Here is a 15,853-nt window from a genome sequence, read left to right as displayed (position 1 = left end):
CGGCCGCTGCCTTCGACCGGTAGTAAAACTGCTATTACTGTGAGAATTCAACGTATACGTATAATACCCGATGAGGACGCCTTCAGGAAAGCAGAGGAATGTAGTAGCGGGAGCGACAATACCGGCTCTTAAAAAACGACATTGTTTGAAATTTACTCTTTATACTTATACCGTACCCAGCGTGTGTTTATATATATATATAATATATATATATGTATAAATACATAGTATACATTGTAAGCTCTTGTAGGCCTATGGCAAAGACAGACGGGACGAGCTATAAAATATCAAATTCATCATGATTATTGAGCTTTCTCTACTGCACGCGTAAATATTGTGAAAACGATGGAAGTGTCATTGTTAATATAAATCCTTAGACAATAATATTATTAATAATAATAATAATTTGTCAAACTATTGTTGCGTAATTGTATAAGTAGGTTTTGGAGATCAATTTTCGAGAAGTGTTTGAAAATAATTTTTAATTGTTTTTTTTTTTTTTTTGCACGGATTCAGTTCAATTGATCTAGCGCGTATTTATATGTTTTATAAAGTATTTTAATTAACCACAAGTATGTAAACTGTACATAATGATAATATAAACTATAGTTGATCTATGAAATTCCAAAATGGATATTTATTTTATTAACACACTTCAATATTCATTAACTACAAGTATATTAATTATTAGAGGTATTTCAGGTTATTTGTATTAAATACTAAAAAAAATAGATATAATTACTAACATATATTAATGTATAAGAAAATATATTTATTTATAGATTTACGATTAACACACGTGATTGTGTATAATGTGAAATTTTGTAGAGGTATGCCTAATAGTCCAACTACCCACCAATACATACAAAACCTATGAATAAAATAATTCATCTGTTATAATATAGTTATAATAAGTATATTGTGATAATCACTACATTTTTATAATGAATACTAAACTATTACGAATTGCCCATTACCTATATTCACCATTCCTTAAAAATTCAAAAGCGGTCTCGGTCTCTTTTACTCCTTTCATCCTGTTACTGCAGCTGTATGTTATACGTGTAAATATGCTCAGTGAGCATTGCTCACGTACATACAAACGCAATTCATCCAGACTGATAAAAGTCAAACATTAATTATTTTGAGAGTCCAGTAAATAACTAGAGTTAAAAGCGACAATGAAAACGGTCGAAAGCTGGTTGGAAAAAACTCCCCAAAATATATCACATAATGATTCATCTACAACTTCGCCGCTACCGTGCCGATTTTACGCCCTGACGGTAAACAACAACGGCAGACGGTAAGGATAATGATGATATTCGATGACCGAGATAAAGGTATCGCTGACCTACGTGTAGGAAAAGTCAAACTTTAAAACTAACCCTACCACTGTCCAACTTAGGCGTGCTACCTAACCGGATTTTACGGTTTATGTTTGTATTCACGACAACCCAGCCCCATATAAACGTTATTTCGACGACTTGCAGAAAAAGAATGGTTGAAGGGAATTGAAAAAAATAAGTAACGGAAACATTTCTAATATAAACGGGCGATTAAAAATAATTAATAGCTTGAGTAGTTCGTGAGCCAATCGTTATACCAAAAGCAGCACGCGCTGTTCGTGAATGTATAATTCACATTCTTTTGAAGCGGAAATTGTCTTTACTATTTGACGACACGTATTTATTTTTATAACATTTAAATTCTATTATTTTGATGTTTTACATATCAAAAAAGTTTTTCCATTTTTTTATACCTTTAATTGCATATACTATTGGGCATATTATTGAGTATCATTCAGCAGATACTCGTTTATAATATTTTCCGACTAATTTCCAAATAAAATTGATACGTTCATACTGTTAACATTATAGGTATCCGTGTCAGAGGTATTAATAATATAAGTTACGGTCTTATAAATCGACTGAATGTAAGGTATTTTAATCAATACATTTTGAATGAATAACATATTTTATGTAGCTGTCGAACGTACTTAAAAGTACTTTTTAGCGCTGTGGTGACATCGCTCGTTAATTTTCTCGTGCCAGCACGTGCCTTGGTGTTTTTCAAACGTATTCGCGACGCCACGCATACATATTTAGATTTGTGTATATTTATTTTGATATATTTATACATATTCGTATATAGATCACCAGTAATATACATGATGATTAACCTAGCATATTATTCAACTGCTTGTTTTTTCTTCAAAAATGCAGCTATTCAAAACCTAATTTTCGCAATTTTTAAATATATTTAAAGAAGATATTTTAAAATAATTGAGAATTTTTATACTATTTAAATAATTTCTTCTGGAGTACAAACGAAAAAAATTTTTCTTTACTGTTATTAATAAAAATGATTCATCATCCATATTCACTGCTAGATCCACTTAAACATATATTTTATACTTGTGTAAAACCATTTTCAAGGAATAATATTTTAAGTATATTAATTATGTTAACTGGGAACTACTCGTTTGAAATTTGAATTTAATACAAAAAAAAAAAAAAAAATAAAAATATGTCCACTTAATAGTTTGTAGGTAACGGAAGTACAGGTTAATTATTATAAAACTACAGTTTGTATCACAAAAAAAAAAAAAAAAAAACACCTTTTAAATATTAAAAAGTCTTGATAATTTTAAAATATAGTCTTTAAGTGTGTTTAAAAATTCTAATAAACCAGAATTTAAATAATTAATAAATGCAAAAAATATTATAAAAAAAAAAAAATAGTGAGCATACTTAGTGCATCACTCCGTATATTGATACAAATGTAAAATGAAGTTAAAAACAAATTCATTGATATTGTTTCGAGATCCGTTAAAGAAAGCTATTGACTTATGTCTACAGTGTGCACGGCCCTTTGATTCAGTGTATTATATTATTATTTTAAAGTGTGTTAAATTACGTCTGAATACTCTTGAGTGTAAAGAATCTACCATCAACGAACATTGTCAAGGATGTACTAAGTACATTGTACAGAATATCCTTTGCTTCAAAATATACGCATCTGTAGATGTTTGTGTTTAATCAGTTATTTTATAATCACTATCACAATTTGTTTTACAGATACTAAATAACATTTGTATAGACAAAGTCTACAATCTACTACTAATAAAGGAAAATAGTGATTGCAGTATATAATTTAGATAACTGATATGTATCTTAGTTCTATGCATCGCTCTAAAAGTGTTATCTTCGTAAATTGAACGATACGTTTTGTTGGACTGAAAGTAATCAGACTCATAAAAATAAGCACGTTTATAGAACTCTTTTAACTTGAATGATATTTCAATACATAATAGTTTGTGCTCTCAAAAAACAGTAATGCTAAATCAATTTTAATATTAATCGTCGATTAATAGTAGACGATGACTCAAAAAAAAAAAACCAGGGAAAGGCCGATTAGTGGCCACCGTTTTCACTAAAACATAGAAAAATATCACAGTTATCACTATTGTGGTATAAAACCTATCACACTTCAACAACGGTACTAATTTGGTTGCAACGATAAGTTATTTATTTTACTTAAAAGCACATTTCATTGATTTTTTTTTTTTTTTTTTTTTAATATATTTTATTTAACTAGATACCTCCTATGTTTGTAATAACCATGTTAAACTTTGGTTTAAAATAAGAGTAATTACGCAACATGAGTTATAGAAATTTTTAGAATAATATATTAATATGTATAATGTATATACATAAAAATAATTTTGTGTTTGTTAGTACTAACTAATATTCGGGATCCATTCCTCGAATTGTCATTAAATTTTGCACATATACTCATTGATACTCGGGGAGTATTTATAGCTGTTTTTAACTTATATACTATATAGGTTGTTATAAGGGGCCTACTTTGGACACAGGGATTTTTTTTTTTTGGATCACGAATATTGTATTTTTTAATTATATGTTGACTATTGATAACATAGTATGAGATAATGGTCACTGTTGTTACGTGTGATCTTTTAACCGGTTTTCGTTGATACATGTGATTTGTGTTCTACTTATCGCCTATCGGTTATTTTTAATATTGTAAAGAATTGCTGTTATAAAACAAACATCATTTATTAGAAAATGTGAGATAATTGTATTTCATTTTGAACATGTACATAGTCAAGACAAGATAACTTTTACTGATAATTCAAGATATCTAATTTTATTTATTTTGGACAATCCATCAACAATTATACTATTAACTTGTAGCTAGTAGATCACTCGCGCGTGCTAGATTAGGTAGATTTAGAGTAACAGCTGTACCAAGACAATTATATAATATTAATATGAAAAAATTTTTGTAGCTTACATACTTAAAAGTTATACTTTGCAAAATTCGACAAAAATGTTGGAGATTGTTTTGAGAGATGCCACGAAACTTTAAATAATAGTTATTACCACGTTCAAAATTAAGCCAGTACTATATTCACTAAACCACTGACGGCCATCTTAGTAAAATTAGTTCACAATGTGAGCTACACCAATACTTATTTACGGTGAATAATTAATGTAAACTACAACCAAGAAACAGTAATTTAGTACGTATTCTGTAATAATTGTTAATTTTATTCGCTTAAGTCAGGTTATATAACTATTTTATTATAAATATTAAGTGTTATTAATGTGTTTAATATTGGTAAATTGCAGTTTAATAGGTCATATTTTACCGTAAGTGTATTGGTATTTAAGATCAAAGTTAAACTTTGGAAAAAATTATAACTTTTTTACTATCTTTTCGATACTTAGCAGGTATACCGTGGAAATAGTTAACCAAATGCTTATAAAAAGAATAATTTAGTAGGTATTAGGTACTAATAGATACGATTGGTGTTGTACAATTAAAAATAATGTCACATTAAGTTAGTATCTTGATTGAAAACAAACTCGAGTATATAATGAACAATGAATTAATAGGAATGCGCCACATCATTTTTTATAAGGTTTAATTTATACTATCACGTTTAAAGTACTAAAGTATAAGACAAAATTAGTTTCTGAATAAACTGTACGGAGCAAAGTGTCGTAAACTACGATAATAAAAAATAAAAAACAAAGAATATTTTAACTTTTTATCGAATAATCTTTCTTTTTATATTTAGTAACAGGCGCTTAAAAGTTGCTAAATTACTTTGTCTAGATTCCATTATTTGATTTTTTCGATAGAATTTCGTTTTGCACATTGTCAGTTAGATAGATAAAAGCAGTAGGTAATTATATTCTGGTATGACGTCCTCTTAACCGTCATCATTGGTTAATTTTTACGGTCGTGCTAACAAAACCTATGCTGTAGTACCGCACAGCATAGGTACAAAGGTGATTTGGTAACCACATGATAGCTGTGCAAGAATGAACATAGCTCGAGGTGTGCTAATGGATTTTCTAGTATTGACAACAGTGTTAACAATACGCCGATGTCCTTTGTGAATAGCCCTTGTAATAGTAGTATATTATGCAATACAAATCCGTGAAAAAATAGAAATCATGTGATTCTTTACTGTTTGTCGATTTTACATGCTGCATATTAAGTACCTATATTTCGATTTTGTATGAATAACTTGTAAATTAAATAATCCACGTGAGTTACATAATAATATAACTAGCATATGTTACAAAAAATAAAAAATATATGTCATTTAGTTAACACTCAATGATAAAAAGTTATTGAAAACCATTAGATAAAAATCATTAAATGAGATTCATAAAAAATACCAAGATAAAATTATTATTAAATTATCTCCTCTAAGATCGTGACTGAAACTACTATATTTATCAATGTGTGAATAAATAACAATAGCGTGCTTATAATGTTTACATTTCCCTTAAATATTTCGCAACAGCTTTATTATTTGCAATAAAGTTATAGTTTTTTATAGAAACCGATGATTATAACATTTATCGTGGGCGTTTTAATTAAAATATCAATGAATTAAAGTAAGTGTATATTGCATTTAGTTTATTTTGTATTGAAATAAAATGTATTTTACCGAAAATACATTTTGTCAATTCACTTAATTAAATTCTTATAATTGACATAGATATGAGTGTTTTGAACGCCTGACACATAATAATATTAAATAGCTAAAAAATCCAACCTAATCAAACTTAATCCCAATAGTAGTGTGCCTACTTATAAGTTATTTTCAAATGTGGCAAAGCTAATAAAACAAATTAACTTTAGTTAGTTAATCAATATAACGACCGTTAAATTATTATGTTTATCATAATTTAAAACCAATTAATTTAACTTCAGAAGTTTAACGATTTTATGGAGAAACATTAACATAATTTTGTAAAAAATTAATAAATATATGCATTTTTTTTAATTACTATCCGAATTAAATGACATAATAATTATACGGTTTTTTAATTTATTTAAATAAAAACTAACATTTTATTAAAAATACATAATATTTAAAATATCATTCAAACTCCTTGTTTTATTACACCCTTTATTTGCAGTAGTTTAAAAAATTTCAGGTTTTTATCTAAATTATTAAATTATTAGTTCAGGGATTTATTTTTTATTTTTATTTAAAAACTTTATGTTCAGCGTGATTAAAAAAGTAATAATTGTTTTAACAACGGTTATGGATTTATTATAATATATATATATAAATTAAATTTTAGTTTCAAATATTATTTATAAAACGAATTGGAAATTTCTAAATAGTTATACCATCACCACCACCAGAGTACTTATATTTTATAATAGGTATTTCAAATAGAGATCATAAATTAATTTTTTCATTTGCTCATGTTATATAATTGATGTTTTAACGTTTTTAAGGTTATATGTAATGGAATACCCTATAAATTATTAATTATTATTATGTATTGCAGCTTGCATCCATTAAAATATTATGGATGTGGTTTTTTTTTTTTTTTAGAGTATAATAGAAAATTCTATCATAACATTATGGCCACAAAAAACAAAACCCGGCACAATCATCGAATCGACCCTTGCGTAATTAATTATATTGTTTATTATTATATTTTAATATATTATACTGTATAGTGTACTTAGTATGGATTTTATATGATAATCTAAAATATCGTATACGTATATTATGGCTTTATGCGTAGCTTCATATTGTGTTTACATAATAATATGATACACAATTAATATCTACCTACTAAACGTATAACATATATAATATATATAGATAAATACGTTGGTTTTCACGTATTGTATTTTTCATTTTGTTAAATAGTGCATAACTTAGGTTCATAAATTTATGAAAAAATAAATTATGTATATATTTAAGAACTAAATTATGACTTAAACTCACGATTATAACCCATGTTAAATATTTTTTTAAATTTTTACTGTTGTTTAAATATATGTATATATATATATATATACATATAATTAGGTACTGGTTTGCAATGATATATTAAATTAAATTCCCCAAATACAAAATAAACATATTTACCGAATGTTGTTTATTAAAATCTAGTATACAATTAAGATTATTTGGAAAACACTCGTTGTAGACACGTACGTTTGTTTGAAGTACAAATTATTTCTTCATTATATTTTAGTTTTTTGTTGTGTTATAATTTACTGACGAAAAAATAAATAATTTAGAAGATAATTTAATATATATATATATATATATATTATATTACTTTATTACTTTATTACATGCATGAATATGTTAAAAAAAATTAAATACACAAATAAAATGCAGTTTTAATAATTTAGAAAATAAGTGGTATTTACCACTGGTAAATAAAAAACACATTGTCTTATAAAAATTATGGTACACTTTAGGTACACAAACTAGCCTTCATGGTTTGAGAAATAGCCTAGTAAAAAGTGAATTGAGTTTAAGTATTAAGTATGTTTAGTTTATTTTAATAATATATATATGATAATATTCATGAACACATTTAAATTCAATCCATAAAATTAAATACTTGTACTGGTGGTAATACAAGATTTAAAAACAAAATGTTTTAAAATAGCCTAATTTTATTCTAAAATAATGCAACCATGTATCTACTAACATATTTTATAAATCAATACATTGGTAGAACATGATTTATAAATGAATTTTCTGACCGATATCTATTGGTCGTTGGTCATAACAATATTAGAATAATCTCAACCATAATATTGGTATTATATTATTATTTAATATACGGTCGCAAAATATATAGAACGCGTTATAAATTATTATTTTTAATGTATTTATCGTGTGTTTATTTTGTCGTATTCGTAAATATATATATATTTCCATGGGCTCAAACAACGAACGCTATTGTCGGTCGCAACTATTATATAATATTATAATAGATTTAGAACTGAAAATTACACCGTATTAAATTACGGCAATACATCTCGTAATTATAAACCTATTAGCATTATAATAATATACGCGCAGAGCTTTGTCCTGCATTCTTTGCGTGCGCTTTAAATTAATAACGTATAAAATAATTATTAATTTTAAGCGTGAATATCGTGTCACCAGAAGTTACTAACTCTGTAAGCTGTAGCGAGTTGGATTTTGCAACGTGCCGTTTGTCTATTCTGTTCTACACGCTTATGTATTTCCACAGGAGTAGAAAAACTCATTACAAATTATCGCATTGACGGATAGGATATTAATGGTTTTGTTACAAACGTTTTTATACGTATTTTCTATTCGAAAAGAGTCGGAACGAAATGGCATTTCTTACGTTACGCATTGTTGCTCCTTCTTCTCTGCCTGAAACAAAACGTGCTTTTGCAAAAACTTTATAATTTGTTTTATTTCAATCCTTTCGACGGCCATGGGTAGTCTGGACAAACGCGAGAAGACCTTATTGTTTCCGAAAAAACGCATGCAGTTCGAGAAGTATGAAGTAACACAAAATAATAAAATTAGAGAACGTAATCACACATCGTATACGTCATTCACATATTCGTGTTACTAAGTGTGAACATCAAACTAATTTTACATATTACATTTTAAGTTGAATAAAATGAACGTAAAACATACATATTTGCATAGTTTATTATATATTTTTGTCTGAGTAAATACTAGAAACACATTATACTTTGCATATTTTATATATGCCTGTTAATTTTTTTTTTTTTTTTAACTCATATTTTGACATATTCACCTTGAAATAAATAAATTATTAAATGCCATTAAGGACTGAGCAACGCTTGGTGAATTATCCTGTTTAATATGTATATGGCATGTATAATGTATACAGTAACTGTAAATAAATAATCTCAAATAACGTTTAATTGAGATTCGTTCATCGTCGTATTGGATTAATTTTTATTTAATAAGTTATATTTCACAGTTACATTTTTTATTAACCTATATAAGTTAAAATTTTCAGTAATCAGCTATAATATCTAATATTTATTTATAAAAATATTAACAAGGTATTTATATAAAAATCAAATATTTATTTATAATTGTTTTCCTTTTAAATCATTAGTTTTAATCTTTAATAGACAGCCATCCAGTTTTTAATTTCCTCAAATATATTAAATAACAACTCGTAGAATAATTTTCAAGTTCATTGGTTGATAATAATAATCATTTTTGTAGATTTTCAATGCTGGTTAATTTTCTCAAAATTAATTGATAGTAATTTAATAAATATAACCAAAACACTTAAACATACTTATTAGTTATTATCCAATTCCTATACATAATTTATTTTATTAAATGTAATCGAAAGCTACATTTTTTAAAGTTGTTAATAGTCTTTATCATTTTCAAAATACTCTTTTTATGCTTCCTATAATATTTAATAAAATAATGATACCAAATAAATAATGCAGAGTACCTATTATTTGAAAAATATTCTTTTCGACTTAAAAAAATAATTTGTTTCAATTTTTATAATTACTTATTATAATTATAAATTTCTCTTTCTTTGGTACTTATGTACAGCTATACAAATTAAAACAATGCAGTTTAAACATACATTTTATAGGAAACATCAGAACAATTATATAACTCAATAAAATATTTAGTATAGAATTCCTGCAAATATATACAGAACATTTAAGTTTTCAACGGAGTTTCAACTTTTATACTTGTTGGATGCCAATGAAATTATTTTATTATATATAGTAATGAGTTTTACTGACATAAGTTCATAGCACTATATTGTATACAAAATTACAGTTTGAGTGTAATATTATAATATTTATAATTTAGTCATCATGAATAACACAGAAGCATCGTTAATCTGACATAATTTATTTATTAAAGAAAATAAATAAATAATGACATTTTGTAATTATATTTTTTTTTTCATTGGTTTCTTCTGTCTATTTAAATTGAAACGTTATAAAAAATATGAACTTGTATTTTTTGCTCAGACTTAATAATATTTTCTATGCACTTGTTACAGTTTCTCTCATTGTATATTTTTCTTTCTTTCTACTACTGTTCTAGATTTTAAGACCATGCAGTTAAATTCAAATCGTGCCATCTGATTCTGTCTTATACAGCTTCCCTCTATCTGATTTCCGTTCTATTGTTTTTATATCCTTCTTTGAGCAATCTTCTAGCTTAACTTAGACCTTTCTAATGGCCTTTTTCTTATAAGATCTTTTTTTTATCACATGCCTAATTAGGAATTTTTATTTACGCCAGGCATAACTCCCCCATATGTCTTCTTTTGTGATCTGTTTAACTATTTCAGGTCCCTTAAATGTCATTTTGAGTTCATGATTGTGCAATTTTATCTATTTATTAGTTTTACTATCAAAAATTGACCCATACATTTTTCTTTGCACTTTCCTTTAAAGAAATAAACCTCAGTTCTTCGACTTTTCTCAGTATTCACGTTTTAGAACTTTACAGGATAAACGATCGTAATAATGTCATGTACGTCCTTATGTTCATATTTAAATTTTTTAAGAGGGTTTTACTTGTTACAGCTAGTGTATAATTTATTATTCCCATATGATGAATACATAAACGAATATAAATATCTAAACTGGAAAATACACTTAAGTCTAATAATTCTACATCTGTCGATTCTATAATCAACTATTTAGGTTAGGTATGTCTAATATATATATATAGATAGATAACTTTTTTACAATATTATGTACAGACCTTATTTGAAGATACTACAAATACAGTACGACCGTCTAACAGATTATATCAGTGATATTATAAAATAGAAGGATGGTTAAAAAATAACGATAACAATAATACGCAAGTAAATCATACATGATATTATTGTTAAATAATTTTTATAACTGTTAAAATCGATCCAGAGCAAATATAATAATTTAAATCCATTACTAATTAGAACACGGCGGCACCAATATGCCAATTAGAATATTTAATGTATGCATCGATAACTAATGCCAAAGACGAACGTTTGTGTGAATGATGACTAAATATTTTTTTTTAGCTTTTCCTGTAAATTAAACCTTAGTAATCGGATTATCCCGGTCCCCAACGAGTGATGACTTCAGTCATCGTAATTCGACGTATACCCTCGCCGCACACGTTCTGAAATTAATTTAAAATTCTAAGTTTTTGCGATTGTCGTAACTACGGAAAATCGACATTTTTACCCTTTGCGTTTAATCAGTCGAGATGATTATTACCGTTAATAGAATAATTTTCTAGAAATGATGTATGATTCTTGTTCGATCAATAAGATTGTGATATTATATTATACTGTACTCATAAATGTATAACCATTATTTTTGTTATGTACAGTATAGTGTTTATGAAATATATAATAATTTATTATCTACACACCTAGTATTGTGATACAGATCAACTATAATACTACATTATTCGTAGGTTTACTTATTAATTTATAAATATTGATTTATTTATTTTTTATATTTTTACAAGAAGTTTCATAATTGATAGAGTTTATACAAGTTTAAAATATTTGTGAGATTTGCAATCGACAGCAGAATACAATATGACGGGTAGGATTAAATCAAATTGAATCGCTTACCGTTTTGTTATCCAAATTCTTGACTTTGCATGTCAAATACGCAGATTTTCCCTCTAGCGCAGTCACGTTTCTGGGTGTTTCCGGGTCGAATTGCGGCCCAGAGTATTGGTTGGCGTCTGGTTTCACAGCATTGACGTCACGCCCGCTACCGCCAGCACCATTCTTGTCGCTTCCCCCATGACTCTGGTATGAACATCCTATGAACACAAATGATGGTATGAATGGTTATAATTTTTGTTTATTGAGTAAACGAAACCAATTTTATCCCATCCATCGTCCTGCCGTTTGAGACTTGGAGCGCTGCGGGGCTACTCAGGTCAGGCAGGGGTCCTACCTACCTCAAATCCCCCAGGATTGATTCGATCCTCTCCAAAAATATAATTGATCCCCTTTGATACTGCATAAACATTGTATTTAGTTTCATTATTATTTACTTTAGTGTTTTCTAGAGGTTTTAAAATGTGTTATTTTCTATTATATATACACACCACTTAACATATACATTACAGATTGTTTGTAAAGATAATATCATACAATATCCACGTCTCTAAAAATTTTTGCATGACTAATTTTTTCCCTTCCCCTTCTTTTTCATCAGAATCACTCACATTTAAAAAATATTTAATTTCAATATACTTAATTTTTATAATATCTATATACAATACACATAACTATGTATAATATCAATATGATAGGACATGATTTGGACAAATCGATTTTTTACGTTACATATTATAAAAATCTAACAAGGATAATAATAATTAAAAATGATCAATATATGATAATGGCTGTATTGTATAGAGCAAGTATTAGAATTTATGTGCTATTGCATTGGTTAGTAGTTGTAATACGATAATGGTCTTTGACAAGAAATAGCATGAGTTTTTTTTTTTTTTTTATAAGTTAATAAGTCAGATATAGAAAAAATGAGTATTGAGAGTCTAAAAATCTATTAATTTATTACAATAGAATTACCAGATCAGGCCCGGGAAAACGTGCACTGGAAATATTTTATGGCTATTATTTACTTCGGAAATTATAAAAAATAATATGTAATACATGTTGTATAATAATGAATAAACCAGATTATTATAATAGATTTACAGATAAAAAAAGTAACTATACATGTTTGAAAGAAATAATCTCAATGCCATTATCGAATTATCAGTTTCTAGTACATAGATGTATTATAATATATTATTTTAAAAATACCAATGAGTCGTTATAATAATCTTACTGTGAGTAAAAACCACTCGTTTTTGTTATGATATTATATATATATATATATATATATATATATATAAAAAGAATAATTATATTAATAGTTGAATTTTTTTTTGCGCTTAATTTAAGAAAAAACTAATTATTTTAGTACAAAAATAAATGTTGAGAACAAGGAACGTAAAATTATTTTTTTCTTTAGAGGCAATTCATTTTGATGTCGCTATATTATACACTTTGTCAGGTAAATATTAACAATGCGATTTTATTTATAATTTAGTAATTATTTTGTTAGTATTTCCTTCCCGCTCTGCAATTTAAATAGTTAATGTTTGATATTTCTTACTTCTTTGAAACTTAAAATTGTATTAATTAGTTCTTAAACTTTTATATTTTAATGTTTATATTTGTATATGATCTTTAATATTATTATATAGATATAATATTTAAATTAAATGAAAAATACATTTATTTTATTTTCTTTAAACTTTGAACTTTATAAAAAATAAATATTTAGTTATCTATAGCTGTCATAATATCTACATTATCCTATGTGTATTGTGTTTAATATACCTATTTAATATTATTAACTGTATAATAATTACAAATTAAAATAATTAATTATTTTATTTAATTTGTTTACCTATTATATTATTTTTAGGGTGATCCAATCAAGGTGAGAGCGAATGATTTAGGAAAAGTTATGACCGTTATGGAGTAAATGACATTAAAAAATATTATAAGTAAATTTATTTTGTAAATAAATTAAATTAGTAACTGGATGATTATTAATTTAAAATAAATTTAAATAATTATTATTTTTAAAAAGCGCTGTAAAAAGTTGTTGTCTTATATTTTGTCTAAGATTAAAATATTATTGAATATAACTTTCTAAAAATTAAGGATACTTCTATAATGAAGGGTAATATTTATGACTACGAGTAAAAATACATCATAATTCTATATTAAAATAATTAGAGTGTTAAAATTCAATTTAATATTTATAGTTCGGAGGTGCTACCCAATTATGGTTTAATGAGATTTCAATATTAATTAATTGTCTCAATAATTCACTAATATTACAAGTATATAAGTACTTTATAATATTCCAATAATATAGGTTTTAATGTAAATCGATACCATTAACTGTTATGACTAATGAGTTATTTTTTGTTTGTTAGTTAAAACAATGAACCAAAATAATTATTAAATTGCAACATAACAAGATATACAATATTTATATATTATATTTGATCTATTATTTATTTATTGATTTCATTATACACCAAAATTTAACTTTGAACAACTGACTTTTTTAATTTTCATTAGAATTTTCAATGTATCATTCAGCAATTTATAAACATATTTAGTATAAGCCAACTAATTAAACAAATAAATTATATTTTAGTTAATGAACATTGATACACTGTTTAGACTTTATAATTTGTGTTAACACTTTAGAATTGCAAGTTTTAATGCTGTACTAAATTAAAGGAAAAAAACGATAAACATATTACAAACATAAAATATATATAATAGTTTATACATTTTGTAATTAATAATAAAATCAAAAATAGACAATAATTAAATAGATATTGATGAAGTAACATTCCAAAATATCGATGTAACGATATTTTCAATCGTATTTATCATACGGTGGCATATTTTTTTGAACGTTTTATGTTTAAAGTAATATACACTACAATGAATCACGCGAATATAGTTCATTTTTGAAGCAATGAATTAAAAGTTTGTGAGAAATATTGTCAACAATTATTTAGATACAGTCACACTTTTTATAATGAAAATACAATGACTTATAAACTCAAAGATATTTTGACTAAAATTAAACTATAAATTTCGTACTGTTGGTTACGTAGAAATGTTGCATAGCAGTACGTGATTTATCCTGCATGTTTTGTACCATGTGTGCTTATTCGAAAATTAGTTAATTGAATATTTTTAAATTATCATGAGTACACGGACCGAATAAGGCCAAAATACGAATAATATGATAAGGGGTTGTTTTAAATTTATATTTACAGTGATATTTCAAGGTTATAGGTTATAACTTATTGAATATTTTCCCCTTGTTAGTTGAGAATCGTGAATAACTACGTTTTATGTGTATTTATCGATTTCATAGCATACAAGCAGGGTAATATTATTTCTCTGACATATTCTAGAGATTTTTTAAAAAATATATACAGTATTAAATTATATCAGAATCCTTAAGTTGTCATATAATTCTTAAAAAAAAAATAAATAAAGAAATCTAAAATGTGCAAAATCAGCCGGATATAATTTAATAGTATTGTAAAAACATACAAGTACTTCCATTTTATTTTTTAAATATACTTTCCAATTATTAAAAATATTTATTATTTTTCCATTTTACAAATGCATAAGCACATGTTTTACACATTTTAGCAGAAAAAAAAAAGATGTTCATTTTAATTCGTGTGTATACACTACATGTCCTAATATATCGAGTAAACTTTGATTACTGCAGATTTATACATTTATTCGTTATTTGTATGAAACATCTGTGGCACAAAGTAAAAAAGTAAATATTAATATACGTTTGTTAAAAAAAAAAATAAAACGATCAGAAGTTTAGCGTTGTCTTTATTTTTCAATTACATATTATTAAAAGGCGATTGTTATCAAATAATAAA

General features: G+C 25.8%; 1 protein-coding gene across 2 annotated transcripts in view; it reads right to left on the bottom strand.

Annotated features, from left to right (window-relative positions):
* Positions 1-15,853, bottom strand: part of LOC112595459 (zwei Ig domain protein zig-8-like) — a 371,885-nt gene that overhangs the window by 90,069 nt on the left and 265,963 nt on the right. For both annotated transcript variants that reach the window (XM_025340688.1, XM_025340689.1), the window contains exon 2: positions 11,955-12,151. In XM_025340688.1, the coding sequence (XP_025196473.1) occupies positions 11,955-12,151 (197 nt within the window). The remainder of the gene's footprint in view (positions 1-11,954; positions 12,152-15,853) is intronic.

Source organism: Melanaphis sacchari, unplaced genomic scaffold, assembly GCF_002803265.2.
Source record: "Melanaphis sacchari strain LSU unplaced genomic scaffold, SCAv2.0 Contig27_pilon_pilon, whole genome shotgun sequence".
In the NCBI taxonomy this organism is placed as follows: domain Eukaryota; kingdom Metazoa; phylum Arthropoda; class Insecta; order Hemiptera; family Aphididae; genus Melanaphis; species Melanaphis sacchari.
The sequence above is the reverse complement of the archived record's forward strand: the minus strand, read 5'-3'. Positions and strand labels throughout refer to the sequence as shown.